This window comes from Gasterosteus aculeatus, chromosome 7 (genome assembly GCF_964276395.1).
Source record: "Gasterosteus aculeatus chromosome 7, fGasAcu3.hap1.1, whole genome shotgun sequence".
NCBI classification, from domain to species: domain Eukaryota; kingdom Metazoa; phylum Chordata; class Actinopteri; order Perciformes; family Gasterosteidae; genus Gasterosteus; species Gasterosteus aculeatus.
The window spans coordinates 15,210,431-15,233,798 of record NC_135694.1 but is presented as its reverse complement, the minus strand read 5'-3'; the positions used below and the strand labels follow the sequence as shown (position 1 = coordinate 15,233,798).

The 23,368-nt window shown below is 42.4% G+C and overlaps 1 protein-coding gene across 1 annotated transcript in view; it reads left to right on the top strand.

The window, feature by feature from the left end:
- The first annotated feature begins 2,859 nt into the window (after positions 1-2,859).
- The window catches only part of opcml (opioid binding protein/cell adhesion molecule-like), a 215,589-nt gene continuing 195,080 nt past the window's right edge, over positions 2,860-23,368 (top strand). Inside the window, exon 1 of the mRNA XM_040181443.2 lies at positions 2,860-3,208. Coding sequence (XP_040037377.1) covers positions 3,148-3,208 — 61 coding nt within the window. The 5' untranslated portion in view covers positions 2,860-3,147. The remainder of the gene's footprint in view (positions 3,209-23,368) is intronic.

Genomic DNA, 23,368 nt, shown 5'->3' with positions numbered 1-23,368 from the left:
TCTAATGTTTGTGATGAGGCCTTTTAATTAAAAACTTCTTAGTTTGAATAACAAACATTCTGTCTCCCAATCCCCCCTCACCCAATTCCATCATTACAAAATTAAAGCCTCAATGATTATCTGTACCTTAACCATGAAGCGGTTTCGTTGAAATACGTATTGCTCTTTCAAATACTACCACAACCACTAAGCAAGTTACTAGTACTTCTAGTAGTACTACAACTGATACTTCTACTACCATATTACTGGTATTTCTACTGCTATTAATACTACAACTACTACTAATGTTATTACAAATACTACTATGGCTAATAGTATTAGTATTACAGCTGTTTCTACTGCTATTGATAATAAACCGACTGCTACTGCTAGTACTACTAATACCACAATTACAACTATAACTAATACTACTACCAATATTACTACAACCAATTTTAAACCTCTTTTTATTCATCTCAGCTTTTGTTATTTCTGTACTTTTTAAAATTCAATTAAGCTCCTGCAACTTCTGTATTTTTTAGAAAATCTATTGGAATTCAGCTTCCCCACTTCCTGTATTTTCAGCAATTCTTTAAAATCATTTCAGCTTTTCTTATGCCTCTATTAACAGCAATGTTTTAATATTCATTTCTGTATTTTTTTGCAATGTTTCACATTTATTTCAGCTGTTTTCATTTCTGCTTTTTCAGCAAATCTATTGAAATTCCTTTCAGCTTCTCCCATTTCTGTATTTTTAGCAATTTCAAATTAATTTCAGCTTTTCTAATAGGTGTAATTTCAGATGTATTCAAATTCCCTTCAACTTTCTGTATTTTCAGCTATTTTTAAATATTCATTTCAGCTTTCAGCTTTTTGCATTCCAACGCATTTTCAGCAGGAAATGCCTTTTCTAGTTATTCTTAAACATTTTCTGAAGTAGGACCAAAGTAACGGTTCTCACGCACCTTCATTTGCATACAGAAACGCTCTGCCAGCTCTTTATAAAGGCATGCATCTGAATAAACGTTTGTATTACATTACAGGTCATTTAGCTGACGGTTTTATTCAAAGCGACTAACATTGCAATTTTTACCCATAGCTTTTTTTGTTACATTTTCGCCCAGGGAGCAACCAGGTGTCTTGCTCAGGGACACTTCAACATGGAGCAACCAGGGCTCAAACCTGTACAATCGACAGCCTCCACAATTTCAGATTAATTAAAATCATGTCGGAGCAGAAAGCGAGCACCGGTCAAGTACACTGAGACCTCACTTCATCGGTGCATAGGTGCAAAGACTGTTGTGTGTGTCCCTACTATCCCACTGTGACTATATCCATGTGACTTGATGGATTTGGTGCTTATTTATTTGCTTACATTTGCAGTGCTTGTGTAGTGCTTTCATTTAATTTATGGTATCAACAGTGGTGGCACATTTTCTAGGTAGTGCTATCCGATGAATTTCCGTAAACATCTCAGAATGATTTAATGCCTAAATATGACATGTCAGTTAGTTATTATAAGAAGTGGAATTTTGGTCTTCTGTCCTTCTGAGTAGCAAACCTTTATATTGAAGTCAGGGAAGTCAAGAGGATGCGCAAGCAAAACCAGCGTGGCCCCAGGCACAGTCAGTTTAAGGACGCAAATTGGCTAATTTGTATGTCACATGCCACATATTTTGATTTGATCAGCAATTGGTTAAAGCGCTTCTCAGACCCGCCTTCTGCGGGCAATCTTGAGAGCACAGCCTGAACACGCATGTGCCTGGACGTGCGTATGACTGGTAGGGATGTAGAATAGACAGATGAAAATCTCAAAATATAAGTACAGGAGCAGGCTTGCTAACATACACCTCACAGACTGGCTTATGAGCCAAACTACAAGGCATCATAGGACAGTATTTAGTCACAGCCATCACACTGACTGAAGTCACATGACTTCAGAATCAGAAACATTTATTTGCCAAGTATGTTGGACATAAGAGGAAACAGTCATTGTTGGTGGAGATGGCATTGTGATAGCACACAGAGCTGAACTGAGTGCAGTATTGCACTGACTTGTCAGTGTTGTTGAAACTTAAGTTGATGAATACAACAGTTAATATTGTTAGTTCTTACAGGCTGCTCACATCTAATGTGTTTTTATTGTGAATTTTGTCTGCGGTTAACATTTTATAGCCAATATCCTGGCCTAAATACGTCCACTGCAAACACGTATCATATTCTCATGTAGGATAGTCCATGTAAACCAGTAGATAATAATTTTAAAAAATTACTGCTTTAAAATAATGTATCATGATGACAGTTTGGATGATTTGAAATGGTCATTTATTATCACACAGCCAAAAGGCACGTTTACGGATTACGATCCGTAATCTGGAAAAGAGTCTGCATTTTGGTTGGTTCTTTCTCTAAGACTCAACAGCTAGAAGTTAAGCATGTTTAAGTTAACCCAGGGACACAAAATAAACTACAAAATAAAACAGGACATGAATCCACCCCGAGACAGTTACTAGATAAAACCTTGCATGCATCAAAACTGCTTATCAAAGTGCAATTGTCACTTGTTTGGCACCAATAAATCAGATAAAATGGATGATTTTTTGGCAATTTCCCCAATCCCAGATCACCCTCTGCTTTAATTAGAAGGCTGTTTATTTGGCCTTCATTGGATACAAATCCTGCTTCATTTTTGTTAATCCCTCTCTACTTCTGTCAGACGGCAGAGAAAGGAAAGCAGTTGTGGATTCAGAGCAGTAAAAAAGAATCTGAGAAAAAACAGAGCTAGGACTGTTCATGGTTGAGTGACGGAAGCTTCAGCCAATACGGGCTGAACAGAGGCTGCCCTCCCCCTCCTCTACCCCCAGTTTGCAGAATGCTGGTCCCTCTGTTTGCTGTAGTATGTGGAAGAGAGGGAGATTGAATAGTGCATGAGGAGTCAGCCTCTGTGCGTGTCTGCTGCCTAGTACTACTACTTCAACTGGATTTAAAGCACCTTCCTTTCACCGCTGTCAGTGGTGGATGAATCCAAATTGACATTGAGGAAAAAGGCATAGGGAGAGAAGCAAAAACAACAAACAGACAGTTTACAGAAGCTCCCTGTCGTGGGAAAATACAAAAAAGAGCGTGTATAAAACAGTGGATCAGATCAGAATCAGCTGTTTAGGAAGCATGTATAACTCGGTATGTTTCATTGTCCTGTCATGGGTGATTTCTCTGCTTGTTTATCCAGGTAAGACTTATTCTATTCCCCTGTCTCTGTTCTTTGTGAGTCTATGTTTAGCTTCTGTTTTTTATGTGGCTCGTCAGCTCCTGTTAGCAAGGATTGCTGCACTGTTTAGACAAATACTCTCTTTCTTTCACTCTACAAATCATCCCTCAACTGTACTCTGGCTTGTTGTGGCATCAGAAAGAATAGAAGTCTTGTTTTAAGTTGAAAGAGAAGCTTTCGCTGCTAGTCGAGCAAGGAATAAGAATTAAGAAAATAAATGAAGTTCCCTGTACCTCACACAGCTGTCAAGGTGTCTTTAGGAAGACGACTGACAATGTTAAAGATTTGCAAGGAATTCAAAATAATCTTTAGTTTGAGTGGATTAAAAATGCGTTGACAGGTAGAGGATTTACTTTTGAAGTCAATAATTCCAATGTTTATTAGACATCAATATATTACATTACAGGTCATTTAGCTGACGCTTTTATCCAAAGCAACTTACATTGCATTTTTAACCCATGGCGTTTTACACTTTGCTCCTGTGATAAGCAGAGAAGCAGTGTTGAGGCTTTTATTGTGAAAGGTAAGAGCAGAATGATTAAGATTATGCCTCTGTTGCTGTTGTCAACTTGTATTTTTTTAATGAATAACTACAAACACTGTACACAAATTTTCTGTTTCTGTTTTGTGTGCTCTACTCATGAAGTTGATTGTTTTTAAAACACAACTCAGAGTTTTCATGCAGGGAAGGGATTTGCTGAGTACGCATGTTCTTTTTCAGTGCCCTGCTTCATAGTCATACACATTCTGTGCACTGTCACACCTGGGAGCGGCCTGGCACCGCTGTAGTTCATCTCACCCTCTGCTGCTCAGCTGCCTTGCTCAAGGGTATGTTGTCGGTAGCTCTTGATAGCTTGGAGAGTGTGTAGTGTCAGCCACTTTGAGGTTTTGGTGTGGTGTTCATTCAGTCGTGGAGTTACTGTGGTGTTTGTGTGTGAGTGTTTTCCTACGACACAGATGTATTTGCTGAATGTCATGGCTCTCTGAATAATAGACACTGCTGTTGCTGTTTATCTTCTATTCATTGGGATTAATTGGACTGTGACTGTCTGTAATTACAGCCTGTATAAGCTTTGCCTTGATTTGCGATGCCTGAGACAAGATGTGCCTAATTTTTGATACATAAGGTGAAAAAACTGTTGATAAGTATTGGTATCATGACGGTGATAAACCAATGAGAGAATTTGGAGGTTGGGCCTAAGACAAAAAGACTGTCATTTGATGTCTGTATACACATTATGTATATATACACTCATAGACACACACACACACACACATGTATGTATGTATTGAATGTGTGTTCAACACTTTGCGCCTCGCTCATATACTGTGTCACTTCATGATAGAGTGATGGAAAAAAAAGCTTGCTACATTAAAAATATCAAGTGATGGTGACTTTCGTCTTTTTCCAGCCGCTGCATTGTTCATTGAAGTAAGTCGCTTCGCTGTTCCTTTGATTGCACCAGCATGTCATGCTGGGTCCAGTTACTGTAAATCCTTGGTTGCTGCAAAAAAACAGTGGGTGATCACGTTCATTAGTTCTTCCTTCCCCAAAGACATGAGCACCGTTCATTGATACGCACAACAAAAGTAGAAACATGCTGGTATGATTACTCTTCTTTGAGATTTATGACAAAACATTTACATCAATGTTATCTTTCAAACAATCTGCTCTCCAGAGCAGACCCAATTCACCCTGAATACATGATGCCTCGCTCGAAGCTGTGAATGTATTAATTGGATGGGGAGAGTGGGGAAAGTTCTAGCCATAACTCCCTCAAGTTTTCTGATCTTTTGTGGGGCCGTTAACATATGGGCTCCTCAACTCTAGCTGGTGGCCATTTATCACATTGACTTGGCAATAGCTAAAAAGGTGAAATTGAACTGCTCATTGATTCAAAGACTCAAAATGATGGGTTGCAATTACTAGTCAGTCATACTGAATGTGAAAATAAAGCCTAAGTCTATTAGCCGATAAAGATCCGCTAACTACACAGTCACGCTGAAGGACTTGGTGTTCTGTCTTGAAATGAACTGGAATTGTAGCACTGTAAGTTATTCTTGTGTAACCAAGTTGGATTTACATTGGCGTACTCTCTGGAAAGCTTTACAATGAAAAAAATCATTGTGAGTCACTACTCACATAGCCAGGGCATTGTAATGATAGTGAACCGGGCTCATTCATTGGAGGGGATACGTTTATAAAAATGCTGGCTCTCAGGCACACTCAGTGAACAATCCCCAGCAAGCATTGACCAAACGTTGGTGGCTAAATGAGAGCATCACAGTCTTTCAATGGAAGTAAAAGATGAACAGGCGGATGGCACAAGCAGGAACAAGCATTCAAGTGTAAGGAGGCTGGAGGGGCGTAATGCCAAGACCCAATTGGTTTGAAAGGTAATGGTTCAACAGTGTGGCAGTGTTCCTGTTGCATAGAAATGTGCTCAGTTTCATCCCAGGCTTTTTTTCATATAGAACAAACCTTCATTGACTTATTCATTCATTATACACAGAAACAAATGGGTCACAGCACAGATAAATCAGTGCACCAATGGCTCCTTTCTGCTTTCAGCTGATTAACTGACTGGTAGGAGTCATTTGTTAATAAGACCTGAAAGATGGTGATTTATTTACTTTTAAATACATGTGTTCTTATTGGGATGAATACCATCAAATAAGTCAGAGATTTCATTTGTATTTTTTAGTTAAATGTAGGGTCAGACCCGAATAGAATATTTAGTGAATGTTGAATGTATGAATCCTGATTTGTCTCTTGTATCTGACAGTCAAAAGTAAAATAATCAAATTTTGGCCAATGGATCCCAAATTCTAATTGCAACACAGGCGGAAAATTGTGGTAATCAAATAAACAATCATAACAGGCTATTTGGGGGACTGAATTCCAAATTGGTACATAGTATTTGTCTGGTTTATTCAAATCAGGCATCTGTTAGAGCAGATTTATGTTGTGAGTCATGATCTGATGATTGGCCGCTTTTTAGTATCATGTTACGCTCTGTGTGGATGTATGCGTGAAACATGTGATTTAAAGCATAAGATGGCAAATAAATTGACTCATTTGCATCTTAACTGAAAAGCAACTGGACTCTCATTCATCCCTCATGGTTAAAATAGCAGCGCGTCAATTAGGTTTCCTGTTAAAATGCCTCAGTGGCTTAAAGCATTGGCTTAGTTTCTACACCATCCATTAGATCAAGCTAAAATACTTTATGTACCCTATGCTTGTAAAAATAACATTACTTGCTGTGATGAACCACCTAAAATAAATAATAAATGTTTGGCCTTTGGCTAGTTCCAATAGTTTGATCTGATGGAGTACTTGTGTTCACTGATTTAGTCAATTGCACATTATAAAGAACCACAGGGAGGTCAGTATTAAATACGAGTTAAACGCGGTAAATTCTATGTAGTAAGATGTTTGTGTGAAGAAGAGGGGAAATAATGCAACCGTTTATTCTAAAGAATCATCAAAGTATAATCAGCATCTCTGCAGTTTCCATCAACCCGACAGATCCATAAGCCTCTTTTAGCCCACACAACTTTTTTGGGTTCTCATCTGTAGCAGGCAGCAGTTTTCTTAAAATAAGCTGTGATCATTTCCTGTCCAGCACCAGGAAACTGTAGACAGACACTCTTAGCATGTAGTTGGATTGAGTGGAGATCTAGTTCTCAGTTATTGATGGACTAAAAAAGAAAGGATATTGGACTTCCTAGGGTGCGTTGTTTATACAACTGCCCTCTTCATACATGATACATTCTCCAGTACATCAAACACAAATCAGCCATTTATACGGAATATGTGGACTATCATAGTGGACGGTCTTGTGGAAATCCTCTTTGATGGAACACATTCTTCTGTGGTCAGGGAAGGTAATAAAGATGTGTGCCAAGGACTTCAGTTCCACACACACACTTCTGACAGTACGTCAAATAGTGCCTTTAGTACCTACAGTAGTGCCTACAGTTTTGGCATATAAAAACATGCCTCTTGCAAAAAAGTACAGTACCATACAGAGCATCTATGGGATGGTGAGATGCTTCGCGCTGGTCTGATCTGTCCCGATACATCCGCTCACGTCTGAAAGCATGTCTTACTATCAGTGCTTCTTCATCCAAAACATGGTTCAGAAATGGTTATTATGGTGCAGGAAGAAACGCAGGTGAATGAGACTTATATATTGCACTCATCACCTTTACAATTGTTGACTGGTCCGCGAAATATTGTCTGACATGAAACGTGACTCACGGCAATAGTATGGTTTAAAATCAAACTGGTGACAGCAATAGTGACAATAATGCATGTTAATGGAAATGAATAACAACACATTCAGAAGACTCAAATAACTGTTAAACACGTTTGTATCGGATCAGAGCGGCAGCGGATTTAACACATCAGACTCCAGGAATAATTTTAGCCTGGCTGTTAGCTTGGTCTGAAGCAGGCTAGCTGCAAAGAATAAATCGCCATGGTTACTTGGCTGGGCTTAATTCAACCTGCTTTCGTGCTAGTCCAAGCTAAATTCATCCAGGAAAACGTGAATGTCTCGGCTTAATCCCATATTCTGGTTTCGTGCAATAGCCCCAAGGTCAATCCAGTCAATCTTCTCCTCGTCTCGTCTCCGCTTTCTGAACTCCATCTCACCTTAATCACTAACTGTCGTTAGGCTGGAAGTCCATATAAAGCTCGGGGGTGGAGCCATCTGGCTGCCAGATACCTCCCCTCCATCACCAACCCCCTCACCTCTCCCTGCAATATATCACAATATCTGATATCACTTCGTACTCCACCCTACCGTCTTTCTGTTTGTAAAATCGCAAAATTTGTGCATTTCCTGAGAATTGAACACGGTTTGTCATTTTTTATCATTTCTAATAACATTTACACTTATAGCATGACTCCACAAGATATCCCATGCTCATTGCTAAACGTTTTTTATGAATCAATCACTCACAAAAAACTTTTGGAGTTTGTTTTAGCAACATATAATTTATTACATTACAGGTCATTTTATTTTTTTTCAACCCATGGCTTTTTACATTTTTGGGCAGGGAGCAATCAGGGGTTAGATGTCTTGCTCAGGGACACTTCGACATGGAGCAGCCGGGGCTCGAACCGCCAACGTTGCGGTTCCCTGCACCACGTCGACCCTGACCCCATTCATGCTTGCTTGTAAGAGCAAAGTCTTTTGTAGAACAAAAGGTCAGCCTGTTGCACACACTCTCACTGATCAACCAGGTCCAAAGCTTGGTACTTTATCCAGGCCAGGGAGTATTGGACTTGCCAACCAGTGTTAATTTCGTCGACGGAAACTATGACGAATCTTTTTTCCATGACTAAGACGAGACTAAGACGTGACGAAAACGATCTTAAAAAATAAAAACTATGACTAAATCTATTCTAACTTTCGTTAACGAGACGAGACGAGACGAACATGTTGGTGGTTGACGAAGTCACGATACTTTTCCCCCCTAAATTTGCCCGCAGCTGACAGACAACAGACAGGCAAAGTACGCGGTTATTAACGCGTCATGATGACGTCATCCACGAACCCAGAGCGCTCGTAGCGGTGCAGCGGTGGTTCTTGTGCACCGACTACGGACCGCAACGACTATTTTACCCTTCGGCGAGTTTGAATGTGGCTTCGTTAGTTTAGCTCAGCTGTCTCGGGTTAGCTAACTGTTAGCAGGCTGAAGCCGCGCTGCTTCACAGAAACATGAAGACCCGTTTAACAGACTGTCGGACCTTTCTGCTCTGTTCTCTGGCGACGGCAGGCAGCGTTTCCTCGGTGGATGAGACGCTCCGTTACAAACACGTCTAACATAATAAACTCATTGCAGGTTCTGAAGCCAAGAAAATAATGTATTGCACCGATTGTAGGACGTTAAGGGGTCTCTTTTGTTGGGACAAGAAATTTCACAGTGGAAACAATAGAGGACCATGAAGTTTCCGGTGCCCATGTCAAAAGTGTTGCAAGTAAACAGACAAAGACAACACAAAAGTGTTGCGTTTATGTCCCTAGTCCTCATGAAGTTGTTACACCTTTGCCAATTTGTTAAATTGCCTTGCAAATAAATGCTTTGCTATTTGTTAAAATCCAAATCCTTTCATGTAATGATTTTTCACATGTCATTTATATTCGCTCACACAAACACTTCAACCATTTGTTCTTGGCCCGGCTCCTCCGTCACATTATACAACCCATTGTGGCCCGCGAGTCTAAAAGTTTGCCTACCCCTGCTATAGACCTGTCCTAGGAGGGACATCTAATGGACAACCAAGTACTGCAAGCTAGACTATTATGCAGTTGTAGACACAACACAGGGGATCCCTGGGCCTGAGAAGGGAAGAACAGGAGTTTAATATGGCTATTTAATGTGACTAAAACTAAATCTAATTACATTTTAGTCTAGTTTTCGTCGACGAAAACTAGACTAAAACTAAGAAGGATTAAAATGACTAAATGTGACTAAAACTAATATGCATTTTTCGTCTAAAGACTAAGACTAAATCAAAAATAGCTGCCAAAATTAACACTGTTGCCAACCAACAATAAGGCTGCTTACTCATGCTGAATTTTACACAAGTTCAACCTTCAAATCACTGTTACACTGTTCAACCTTTAACAGTTATATGCCAGGAGTGTGTTTCTAAATGGACCTCACTGCACCATCATGTCACTGTTTACAAAAAAACTGGAAGCTAGTACCCCAAACCGCAAGAACCAAACAACTGTAGAACCTACAAAATAATAAAAAAGCAAACATTATTTTTAATGCTATTTGATTTGTTTTCTGCCAAGGCTGCATTCAGTTGTACAACTCAGCTCTGCACCAGTCCTGTGTGTGTTTGGAAACGGCGATGACCTCTGTCTGCCTGTCCCTCAGGGTGCATTGCCCAATTTTGTGATGAGGGCATTTAAGCATTAATGACTCAGGGGACACAACTTGAACTTGTTTTAAATAGATACTTTATTATTAATATTTTTTACAAACCATCACCTTCCATCTGAAATTCCTGATTTTCATCTAGTCTGGTGGTGGGGTTGAAATACTGACCATGAACTTCAATATCCTCGGTTCAGATCCACAGATTGGCCATAGGATTGTTTTATTCAAACGTTGTGTCTTTGTTCTGCTCTCCGTACTCTCTCTATGGTTTAGTTTTCCACACATGTTTTGGTGTGTACTTTCAAATATTACATACATGTATATGTTACAAATACCACTACATCTTATCAAGCAAAAGGAAAATTTAAAAATAAAATAAAAAGTATGATGTATGAAGTATGATGGGCGGCACGGTGGCGTGGTGGTTAGCACTGTCGCCTCACAGCAAGAAGGTCCTGGGTTCGATTCCGCCCAGTGGCCTTTCTGTGTGGAGTCTGCATGTTCTCTCCGTGTCTGCGCGGGTTCTCTCCGGGTTCTCCGGCTTCCTCCCACAGTCCAAAGACATGCTCTGGGGATCAGGTTAATTGGGGACTCTAAATTGCCCGTTGCTGTGTGAATGTGAGTGTGAATGGTTGTATGTCTCTGTGTAGCCCTGCGATTGGCTGGCGACCAATCCAGGGTGTACCCTGTCTATCGCCCGAAGTTGGCTGGGATGGACTCCAGCCCCCCCGTGACCCAGTGTGCAGGATAAGCGGTTTGACAATGGATGGATGGATAAAAAGTATGATATTTTAATACAAATTAATACAATATTTGTATCAAATGTACTTTATAGTATGTTGTCATTATTCTGTACTTGTTATTCGGGACATGTTTATATAATTTTGAGAGTTCCTGTACTTTAAGTATTTAAAATGATTGAAAAAAGGAGAAAGTAAAACCTCAATGAACACACACAGGTATACTGTATACAGTTAATCCGGAAAGTATTCACAGCGCTTCACTTTTTCCACATTTTGTTATGTTGCAGCCTTATTCCAAAATTGATTAAATTCATTATTTTCCTCAACATTCTACACACAACAACCCATAATGACAAAGTGAAAACTGTTTTTTGCAACTCTGTTAAAAATAGAGAACGAAGATTCAACCAGGAGTGATAATCCGTAGAAGCAGACGGTACGCCAGGACAGAACAGGGACAGCGGGATCTGGACACAGGGATAAGGGTTAGACAATTGGAACAGTAGGAATACTCTTGTCTTACAAGCCAGGCTACAGCGTTGAGTTACCACGTGTGGGTGTGTAACGATCTGGCGCTGGAGAAGCGGACAGCCCGTGTCTAAATACTGCAGGGGTGGATTGTGGAATGAGGATCAGCTGTGTGGGGACGGAGCAGGGTGGCTGGCCACGCCTCTTGTAGGTGGGGACAAGAAGCACAGACGGACACACAGATACAAACACACAGGATGGGGAGAAACGGCAGCTGATCCATAACAAAAATAGTCCTTGTACGTGCATGTAAACAGAATTGGGTCTTCTTGCAAGATCTCGCGCCATCTCATTCACACTGCTGACACAGGTGTTATGCTAAAGGCAACCATAGAGTTTAGTTTAGTTGGATCCAATCGGAATCAGACGGTTAAAAAAAAAAATGGTGGAAAGGGGCCGATAAACTGATTTTTACAGATCTGCCACCAACCTACAGTACAACTCCTTTGTTTTATTTTTATGGGACTGATAACAAATTTAGAAGTTACTCTAGCCACCAAACTTCTTGAGGTATAAACATGGAAGCCCATCTACCTGATAAATCTGTTCTCTGGGTGAGGGGGAAAAGGAGATGAAAAGAGGCAGCAAATAGATCAGCCGTAACTCCTCCTATCAGGAAGGAAGGTGGAAAATATGGAGGGCCTGTGCAGTTCTCCTGACTGAGCCCAGGGTTCTGCGCAAAGCCGGGATATCTCGCCCAACAAGAAACAGTTCAAGTACTCACGTGGCTTCTGTCTACAGGGAACTGGCTAGACCCTAAAATCTACCCAGAAGAGGCTTTTTTGAGTACATGAATTTGTTCAAAGCTTGAAATGGCAGATGCAAAGGAAGCTGCAAAGCATCTACGGAAAGCTAAAATCGAGACTCACAGGAGCTATTGGCAAATAACTACATTTCAGATATTTTGTTATAACTAGTAAGATCACCTGGTGTTTGTATCTGATGCTCGCAGTGTGGCTGTAGTTATTTGTAGTTTGAGAGCAAGACAGTGCTTTGTTTGATTAGAGACTGTCATTATTTATTGATCGAACAATTTTACACACACACACACACACACACACACACACACACACACACACACACACACACACACACACACACACATACACTGCCCCCTTCACATCAGCAGGACAACTCAGATATTTTACTAACTGAATGTGAAGTCTGATTTCTCTGCTTCATATTAACACGGCTATTAAAGGCCAGTAATGGCTGAAAATAGGACATCCAGTTTTTTCACAAACAAGAAAGTAGTGAGTTCTGGTTTCAATCTAAACTGATAATATAGATTCAACTTCATAACTCAAATAAAGAATATAATCACCCACTTTTGTCATACTGTACTCCTACTGTGAAAATACTGTGTATGACACAAAGGACCCTCTGTTCTCATTTGAGCCCCATCAGCTGGGCCTGTTTTCTCTTTCAGCTGTCACATCTCATTTGGTGTTATCTTGCCTTTAGCAATGCAGGCATCGGCCCCTCATGCTGTGTCTCTGCTATTGGTGCTGCTCGGATTGCCTCTGAGCGATGGGGAGGTCACATTTGTTAAAGAGGAACATCTTCCACTGGGCAAAGTCACATAGGATGACCTTTTAGATCTAAAGGCTTCAGGACTAGTCATGCTGGTCTTGGCGCACATACAGTGCATCCGGAAAGTCTTCACAGCGCTTCACTTTTTACACATTTTGTTATGTTACAGCCTTATTCCAAAATTGATTAAATTCATTATTTTCCTCAACAACCCATAATGACAAAGTGAAAATTGTTTTTTGCAAATTTTTGCAAATCTGTTAAAAATAAAGAACGAAAACATAACATGTAGGCCTACATAAGTATTCACAGCCTTTGCCATGACACTCAAAATTTAGCTCAGGTGCATCCTGTTTCCACTGATCATCCTTGAGATGTTTCTACAACTTGATTGGAGTCCACCTGTGCTAAATTCAGTTGATTGGAGGTGATTGAGAAAGGCACACACCTGTCTATATAAGGTATCACAGCTGACAGTGCATATCAGGGAGAGCCCTCGGTCGTGACGACTGGGAAAAGCGGAAGTGAAAACGCGGTAGGATCACTGGTTGAGCAAGTTATCTGGTGGATCAGCATAAACTGTACTGTGACTGTATATCATGTCAACTAGTTCAGATGTAGATGAAATGGAGTGGACGATACCCAAAACAGAGAGTTTGGAGGAAATGGAGGGAAAAGTTGGTCAGAGTACAGCGAGACTGGCGAGGGAAATACGAGCAAGAAATTGAGATCTAATCAGTCGGAGAAACAGCAAACTGACAACATGGAGAACGGGCAAGGAATCGTATGGAAAGTTATTGAGTTTAACCAGGATGGTGGACATTACCACCCGATCAAACTTACTAAGGCGATTGAGAAAGCGATTGGTAAAATCATATTTGCTAGGTTTATGAGCAATAAAAGAATACTGATACATGCAACTAGCAAACAACAACAAGAAAAGATACTGAAAATGTCCTCACTTCAAGGGGAAAGAATGAAAGCACATATACCAGGAGCAATGACAAAAGTGAGAGGAGTGATCTCAGGTGTACCATTGAGTATGTCAATGGAAGATGTCCAAAATGAGATTCAGGGAGGTAAAGTGATTGAAGCCACACGGATTAAAAGCAAACGAGATGGATCATTAAAGGAAACACTATCGGTTGTAGTGCAATTTGAGAAAACTACCTAAATCAGTGCAAATACGGTACATGAGTTAGTGTGAGAGTGTAAATTCCCAAACCCATTCGATGCTATAAATGTCAAAGAATGGGACATACAGCACAGCAATGCAAAGGAAAGATGAGGTGCGCTAGATGTGGTGGTCAGCATGAGTACGGTAAATGTGAAAAGGAGACGAAGATTAAATGCTGTAACTGTGGTGGTGAGCATAGTGCTGCGTTTGGAGGATGTAAAGTACAAAGAGAAGCCCAGAGGGTGAAGTAAAGTAAAGTGTCTTATACAGAAGCACTAAAAACAGTGAGAAACGGCATCAAATAAAAGCCCCAGTGGAATGTTTCAAAGAAATATGGTAGCAGTTAACCAAACACAAAGGCAGACTCCTGTTCATACTCAGGTTACATGTGAGCAAAAATGCAAAAACAAAAGTTGATAAGGAAACATTGGTAGTTAAGAAGATAAACTTTGTGGTTTTCATTTGTCACACTATCAATGTTACGCCACAGTTGAAAAAGAAAAGTGATAGAATCAAGGCTATTGTGGAGGCAGCAGAAAGAATTCTTGATATAGATGTTTATAGTTTATATAGATTTAGATGTAGTTCCAGATGTAGTATGTGTACAAGAAACTTGGTTACAACCACATTTGGACTTTGTTATACCAGGGTTTAGTTCCATAAGATGTGATAGGCCTAACAATAAAAATGGTGGAGGGTGTGCTACCTTTCTTAAGGATGGGCTGGCATTTAGAGAGCTCCCTTGCCCAGAGGATATGGAATGTTATATGGTCGAGATATGTAGTCCAAGGAAAGAGGGTCATATTAAGCTGATCAATTTTTATAACCCAAGCAAAAAATTAATTACTGAAAAATTAAAAGAAATGGCAGGGAGTGTATACAGGAAAGAAATATGGTCTGGGGATTTGAATGCGCATAATTGCCTATGGGGCAGCAAGCATACAGATAGTAACGGGAACATAATGGAAGAAAGAGTATTGTTATGCCTTAATAATGGACAGGGTACAAGACTAGATATGAACAGGGGTACTATATCATGCTTGGATGTTACACGGGTGTCAGAAAGCTTAGTTAAAGCATGTGATTGGCATGTTAAAAGTGAAACTACCATAGGAAGTGATCATTTCCCAGTTCTCACTGTGATTAATACACACATTTGTATCCAAGAAGGGATGTCCATAACCAGATGGTGTTTTGAGAAAGCCGAATGGGAAAAATGTAGGGCATGTTGTGAAGAGTCAGTTAGTCTGGTGACATTTGATGGAAATATAGAAGAATGTACAAAGCAAGTTAAAACACATTATAAACTCAGCAATACGGAGTATCTCACAAAGAACAACAAAGGGAAGGAAGAAAGTGGTACCTTGGTGGAACGAGGAATGTAGCAGAGCTGTTAAAGAACGAAACAAGGCATTTAGAATAATTTAGAAAAATCTTTCATACGAGAATGTTATAGATTATCAAAGGAATAGGGCTGTGGCACGTAGGACAATAAAGTATAACAAAAAGAGAAACTGGAGAGAATTCTGTTCCACCATAGGCAGAGGAGTAAAATTAGGGGATATATGTCCAAGAGAATGAATGGGAAAAGGACATCTGGTAAAATTCCAGCTTTGATTGATAGAGAGAAGATCATAGTATCAGATAAAGGAAAGGCAGAAGTGCTAGGGAGGGCCTTTGTGGGAGTACATAGTTGTGAAAACCTTAGTGACCTACATAAACAGCAGAAAGAACGGGCATTAAGAGAGAATAAGGAAGTGAAGTTAAAAAAGGAGGATGTCAATACTAGATGTGGATGTTACGATATCAGAATTCAGCATAGCTCTCCTGGGCACTGGATATACAGCACCCGGGCAAGATCAATTATGTTATGCCATGTTCAGACAGTTACCAGGCGAATCATTTAAGTTAATATTAAGACTGTTTAATAAAATTTGGAGGGAGGGAATAATACCACACAGTTGGAAAAGTGCAGTAATATTACCATTCAACAAGCCTGGTAAGGACCCAGCTAATCCTGATAACTATAGGCCCATAGCATTGGCATCCCACTTGTGCAAATGGATGGAGAGGATAATAGTTCGTAGATTATCACATATATTGCAACAGAGAGGATTACTGACCAATATACAAAGTGGATTTAGAAAAGGGCGCTCCACAACAGATGCTCTAGTTAGTGTCAGGGTTGAGGGTGGAAGGCAGGACTCAAATGCAGACTTCTCCAAACAAAACACTTTAATAGTCAAAAAGGTCAAAAACACAGGAACCGGGGGCAAAAGCACATAGGCAAAAAACTACAGAGATCCAGGACGAAAGACAAGAACAAGCGTGGCAAAAGACAAGAACAGGACATGCGTGGCAAAAGACAATGACGCGACAAGTGACACAAGAGACACACGGCTTAAATACACTAGGGAGGTGCAGGTGATTGGACACAGGTGTAAACTATTAAGACGATCACAGGGGATGACGGGACAAGGCAGGAAGTGAAGTTACCCGGGGACACAAGTGGCAGAAAACTACAAAATATAACATGAAGTGAACCACACCGTGACAGTACCCCCCCCTTAAGGGCCGACTTCCAGGCGGCTCACACTAGAGCGAAACAAGGGGTGGGGGGGAGGGAAACCAGAGACAATGGTCGGGCCACCCAGGAAACTCTGGCGGGCGGCCCGGCGGGCGGCCAGGCGACCGGGGAGCCTCTGGGGGTCGGCCTGGCGGATAGGCACACTGCCGGGGAGCCTCCGGTGGTCGGCCCGGCGGACGGTCATTTGGCCGGCTCCGGAACGTCTCTGGCATGGCAGGCTCGGGGACACGGGAACCCTCCGGGGGGGTTGGCGGCGGCTCGAGTTCGGGGACACGGAACACGTCAGCAGTAGTCGGCGGCCGCTCCAGCTCGGGGACACGGAACACGTCCGCAGCAGTCGGCGGCCGCTCCAGCTCGGGGACACGGAACACGTCCGCAGCAGTCGGCGGCGGCTCCAGCTCGGGGACACGGAACACGTCCGCAGAAGTCGGCGGCGGCTCCAGCTCGGGGACACGGAACACCTCCGCAGTCGTCGTCGGCTCGGGGACACGGAACACCTCCGCAGTCGTCGTCGGCTCGGGGACACGGAACACCTCCGCAGTCGGCGGCTCAGCCCCCCCCATAACCCACCCCATAGCCCCCCCTTAAGGGCCGGATCCCAGACGGCCCTCAAATTACCAACGGGAGGGCGGGAGGGAGGGAATCTGAGTCTCGGAGCGGGGACTGGGGGCGTCGGGGCCATGATTCTCGGAGCGGGGACTGGGGGCGTCGGGGCCATGATTCTCGGAGCGGGGACTGGCCGAGTCGGGGTCGGGGCCGAGAGTCTCGGAGCGGGGACTGGCCGAGTCGGGGTCGGGGCCGAGAGTCTCGGAGCGGGGACTGGCCGAGTCGGGGTCGGGGCCGAGAGTCTCGGAGCGGGGACTGGCCGAGTCGGGGTCGGGGCCGAGAGTCTCGGAGCGGGGACTGGCCGAGTCGGGGTCGGGGCCGAGAGTCTCGGAGCGGGGACTGGCCGAGTCGGGGTCGGGGCCGAGAGTCTCGGAGCGGGGACTGGCCGAGTCGGGGTCGGAGCCGAGAGTCTCGGAGCGGGGACTGGCCGAGTCGGGGTCGGAGCCGAGAGTCTCGGAGCGGGGACTGGCCGAGTCGGGGTCGGAGCCGAGAGTCGGGGAACGGGAGAGCGCTGCGGCGGCCCAGCGGGAACGGGAGAGCGTTGCGGCGGCCCAGCGGGAACGGGAGAGCGCTGCGGCGGCCCAGCGGGAACGGGAGAGCGCTGCGGCGGCCCAGCGGGAACGGGAGAGCGCTGCGGCGGCCCAGCGGGAACGCGCTTCTTCCGCTTGCTCCTCCTTGGGTTAAGGAGGTCCCGGAGCTCGAGGCAGGCGAGCTGATAGCTCCTGGGACCAAAAACAAAATTCGTTTTCCGCTGCCAGAAGGGACTTCTTACGTCCAAGTAGTCCGGGCCGTAGTCTGGCAGCGGGTCTGCTGAGTCCACTGGTCGCGTCATTCTGTCAGGGTTGAGGGTGGAAGGCAGGACTCAAATGCAGACTTCTCCAAACAAAACACTTTAATAGTCAAAAAGGTCAAAAACACAGGAACCGGGGGCAAAAGCACATAGGCAAAAAACTACAGAGATCCAGGACGAAAGACAAGAACAAGCGTGGCAAAAGACAAGAACAGGACATGCGTGGCAAAAGACAATGACGCGACAAGTGACACAAGAGACACACGGCTTAAATACACTAGGGAGGTGCAGGTGATTGGACACAGGTGTAAACTATTAAGACGATCACAGGGGATGACGGGACAAGGCAGGAAGTGAAGTTACCCGGGGACACAAGTGGCAGAAAACTACAAAATATAACATGAAGTGAACCACACCGTGACAGTTAGAGTAAGTAATGATGTGGAAAAGGCATTGAAAATCAAAGAACTAATGACAATTGTATATTTTGACATAGAAAAGGCATATGATAACATGTGGAGGCAAGGTTTGCTAATTAAGCTAAGTAGTATGGGTATAGGAGGAAGGTTATATAATTGGGTTATGGACTTTTTAACAGGTAGGAAAATTAAAGTTAAAGTTAGAGGTATCTACAGAATTTAATGTAGACAATGGTATTCCCCAGGGGAGTGCAATTAGTCTGATACTGTTTAACATAATGATTAATGATATTTTTTCAAAAATGGATGGACGCATAAAAACAGCACTATATGCGGATGATGGGGCCATTTGGATGAGAGGAAGGAATGTGTCATACGTATTAGGTGACATAAGAGATGTGGTCATATAAATCGGGATTCAAGATGTCGACAAGCGAATCTTGTTATATGATGTTTACAAAGAAGCGCAAGTGCCATGTTGAAAGTTATATGAGCAGACAATGGTGAAAGTAAATGAGTTTAAGTACCTGGGACTATGGTTTGATAGAAGGTGTACATGGAAAATGCATATTAAGAACTTAGAAACTAAATGCAAGAAGTTATAAACCTGATGAGAGCTGTGGCAGGATGTGACTGGGGTGCAGAAAGGCAGTCGTTAATTAACATCTACAGGGCTTGCATGAGGTCATCAATAGACTATGGTTGTGTAGTTTATGGTGCAGTGGCAAAAACAGTGCTGGAAAAAAATAATAGATTACAGTATAGAGCATTACGTGTATGCATCGGAGCTGTTAAGACAACCCCCATTAATGCTATACTCATAGAAGCTGGAGAGATACCTTTGGAGTTAAGAAGAGAGAAACTGGCGATGGCATATTGGATTAGATTGAAAGGAAGTGGGAAAGAAAACCCAGCAAAAGAAACAATACAGGAATGTTGGGAGTATACAAACTTGCAGGGGTTCTGGTTTGGATGGACAAGAGAAATGAGAGTGAGGGAATATGAAATGGAAGCCATAAATTTCACCATGGCCAACCCAGTCAGTAGAATGCCACCATGGCTCTTTCCAGAAGTAAAGGTTGATATTAATATATTGGAAAAGAAAAGGGAATGGAGGAAATAGGAGTCAAAACAAACATCTACATAAGAAACAGTTACTATAATTACTTAAAGATTTATACAGACGGATCTAAGAATAAACAGGAATGTGTGGGAGTTGGAATATATATATATATATATATATATACACCAGAATTTAAAATCCATATCTCTAAAAGACAATCTGACCGGTTATCAGTGTACACAGCAGAAATGGTAGTCATTATTGCGCTACAGTGGGTAGAAGAGGTTCACCCTGATAGGGTGGTACTGTGCACAGACTCTTTGGCCGTAATCAAAAGCATGCAGTCATTAACATCAATAAGAGAAGATCTACTAATAGAACTTTTTAACAGCTTATTTAGATTGCATCAGGGTGGCATAGAGATTCAGTTTTGTTGGGTACCAGCACATGAGGGAGTTAAAGGGAACGAGATGGCAGATAGACTGGCCAAAGAGGAACTGGGATTACAATCCCACTAGGAAAAGGCGAAGGTAAAGCAGTGGTCAAAGGGAAAGGTCTTGAAATATGGCAGAAACGATGGGAGGAAGACAGGAAAGGTAGGAGATACTATAAAATACAAAAAAGTGTCAGCATAAAGAACTACATGGAAAATACCAGGCGTGAGGAAATTGAAATGACAAGACTGAGAGTGGATCACACAGGGCTAAATGGCACATTATTTTTAATGGGGAAAAGGAATAGTGAGAACTGTGAAAACTGTGGGGTTGAAGAAAATGCTGAACATGTAAATCGGAACTGTAAATTGAATGAAGTGGAAAGGCAGGTGCTTAAAGATAAGGTTCAGGAGGCAGGGAGAGAGTAGAATCTGGTAGGGATACTGGGATCAGAAGGAGAAGGAATAAGAACTACAAGGAAGGCTCTAATAACTTTTTTAAAAGACTCAGGGATATGGAGTAGAATTTAAATGACATGACTATACACACTCCAGTACAGTAGGTGGCGGCATGCAACGTTGGTTTGCAGTCCGCCATTAAATATGAGAAGAAGTGCATATTAGAGCATAAACATTACAGGTCATTTAGCAGACGCTTTTATCCAAAGCAACTTACATTACACTTTAAACCCATGGCTATATCACTTTTTTTTTTGCCCGGGGAGCAATTAGGGGTTAGGTGTCTTGCTCAGGGACACTTCGACATGGAACATGGGGCAGCCTGGAATCGAACCAACAACCTTGTACCTTGTGCACCTTCTCTAACCCCTGCGCCACGACGACCAGCCATGAAACCAAGCCATGAAGTCCAAGGAATTATCTGTAGACAGAATTGTATCAAGGCACAGATCTGGCGAAGGGTACAGAAAGATTTCTGCAGCATTGAAAGTCCCAATGAGCACAGTGGCCTCCATCATCCAGAAATGGAAGAAGTTTGGAACCACCAGGACCTAGAGTTGGCCGCCCTGCCAGACTGAGCGATCAGGGGAGAAGGGAGGTGACCAGGAACCGATGGTCACTCTGACAGAGCTCCGGCGTTGTTCTATTAAGAGAGGAGAACATTCCAGAAGGACAACCATCTCTGCAGCACTCCACAAATCAGGCCTTTTTGGTAGAGTGGCCAGACGGAAGCCACTCCTCAGTAAAAAGGACATGACTGCCCGCCGTGAGGATTCTCAGACCATGAGAAACAAAATTCTCTGGTCTGATTAAACAAAGATTGCACTCTTTGGCCTGAATGCCAAGTGTCATGTCTGGAGGAAACCAGGTATTGCTCATCACCTGGCCAATACCATCCCTACAGTGAAGCATGGTGGTGGCAGCATCTTGCTGTGGGGATGTTATTCAGCGGGAGGAACTGGGAGACTAGTCAGGATTGAGGGAAAGATGAATGCAGCAATGTACAGAGACATCCTCGATGGAAACATGCTCCAAAGCGCTCTGGACCTCAGACTGGGGCGACGGTTCATCTTCCAACAGGACAACGACCCTTAGCACACAGCCAAGATAACAAAAGGAGTGGCTGCTTTTTAACAGATTTGCAAAAATTTGAGAAAAAGGTTTCACTTTGTCATTATGGGTTGTTGTGTGTAGAATGTTGAGGAAAATAATGAATTTAATCCATTTTGGAATAAGGGTGTAACATAACAAAATGTGGAAAAAGTGAAGCGCTGTGAATAATTTCCGGATGCACTGTACAAGTTCAGGCCTATTTTATAAGCAGCAACATTTAGAGATAAGAATGTTTCCTAATTTCGTCATTTACTCAAATTATTCAAAAAATATAGTTTCATGTATAAGGACATAGTATTTAGCTTTGTTAGTGGTATTTAAGTGTAAGGAATGATGTTCAGAGAACTGGTGATAATTGAGAAATAAACCCTGACAGGAAAGGCAGGTGTTGAGTGACCCAGACAGGGTTCTATATAAAATAATTAGCTGTACATTATCCCGCCAATTACACGGCAGCTTCAGAACATCGTCGTCATCCGACAAAAAATATTTATATACAACAAACCCCGGTATGTAGCTCCCATCTATTAAGTTACAGACCTTACAAAACCCTGAATGAATCCAAAAGGTTTTGATAAATATTTTGTGTTTTAATTAAGTCGACTACAAAAACAGAAAACTTACATATTTTAACATACATATTTTTAATGAACTGTCACACATTTAAGTATCGAAGTAAGTTTATAGATTAATCATGTTTGACTCCACATACGAGAGCTTCCATTTGCCAGTGGTCTAAAAAAGCAAATCTTTTTTCCAAAATAGACAACGCTATAACATTAGCGGGCGCTGCTGCCTGGAGTAACGCTGTGGTCTAATACGTCTAACGCAGGGGGTGCCCACACTTTTTTTTGGCTCGCAAGCTACTTTTCATTCAAGTTTCTCCAAACTACAAATCAATTCCCATAATTGATATTCACTTGCTAAGAGCAAAGAGTCGAATGTTTAGGTTTTTCTTTAAGAGCCTCCAGCCCTTTAACACCGTACATATGCACAAAGTAAACGCATATCTGCTACTTTCAAATGTCCTTACAATATGAATTTTTCCCACAGTATCCTAGCCGTAATGACTGTTGTTGCTCTTCGGGCAGGCGAATAAATATATTGTTTGTCAAACGCCGCCGAGGCGCAACGGTCAGAGCTACTTGGCAAAGTTTGTCCAGCCGCTAGTATTGCCTCTGGTGGCAACAATAGCAGCCGCAACAGCTAAGACGCTACCAAGCTGACTCGCAGGCCAGTTGCGAGCAAAATTTCATACATAACACCACCGACAAATTTTTGGCCATACCGCCCAGCCCTAACTTAAAGTATAACATAGTTCATAACAGAGAGAGATGCTAGTCTAACTTCTACCCAGGTATATAAGCTTTACCGTGATAAGGTTTGCTGCATTACCCGAGCGGTTGTTTGTTGTTGGACTTCTGTGCCAGTCACGGATTGTCCTTAACATGTACATGGTACCAGAACACCCTAGGCCAAAGATCAATGATCGATTTTGTATAGTCTGATCTGAGGCCGCATGTTCTGGACACTGGACAGGATTGGAGTTGCACTGTTAACATGTTCTTTTTTAAACATAAGACAACAAAAAATCAACAAACATTACAGATGGGATGTGAACGTCAGTATTAACAGTAGAGGGTAGAGTGTAAAAAATGGTTGTTGTCAAGGACATCTAACTAAAAGGAAACAGGAGTAAACACGGCGGCTGCCCTACCACACCACCGGACGTCTGCTGGAGAGAGAATGAATTAAGTGCCT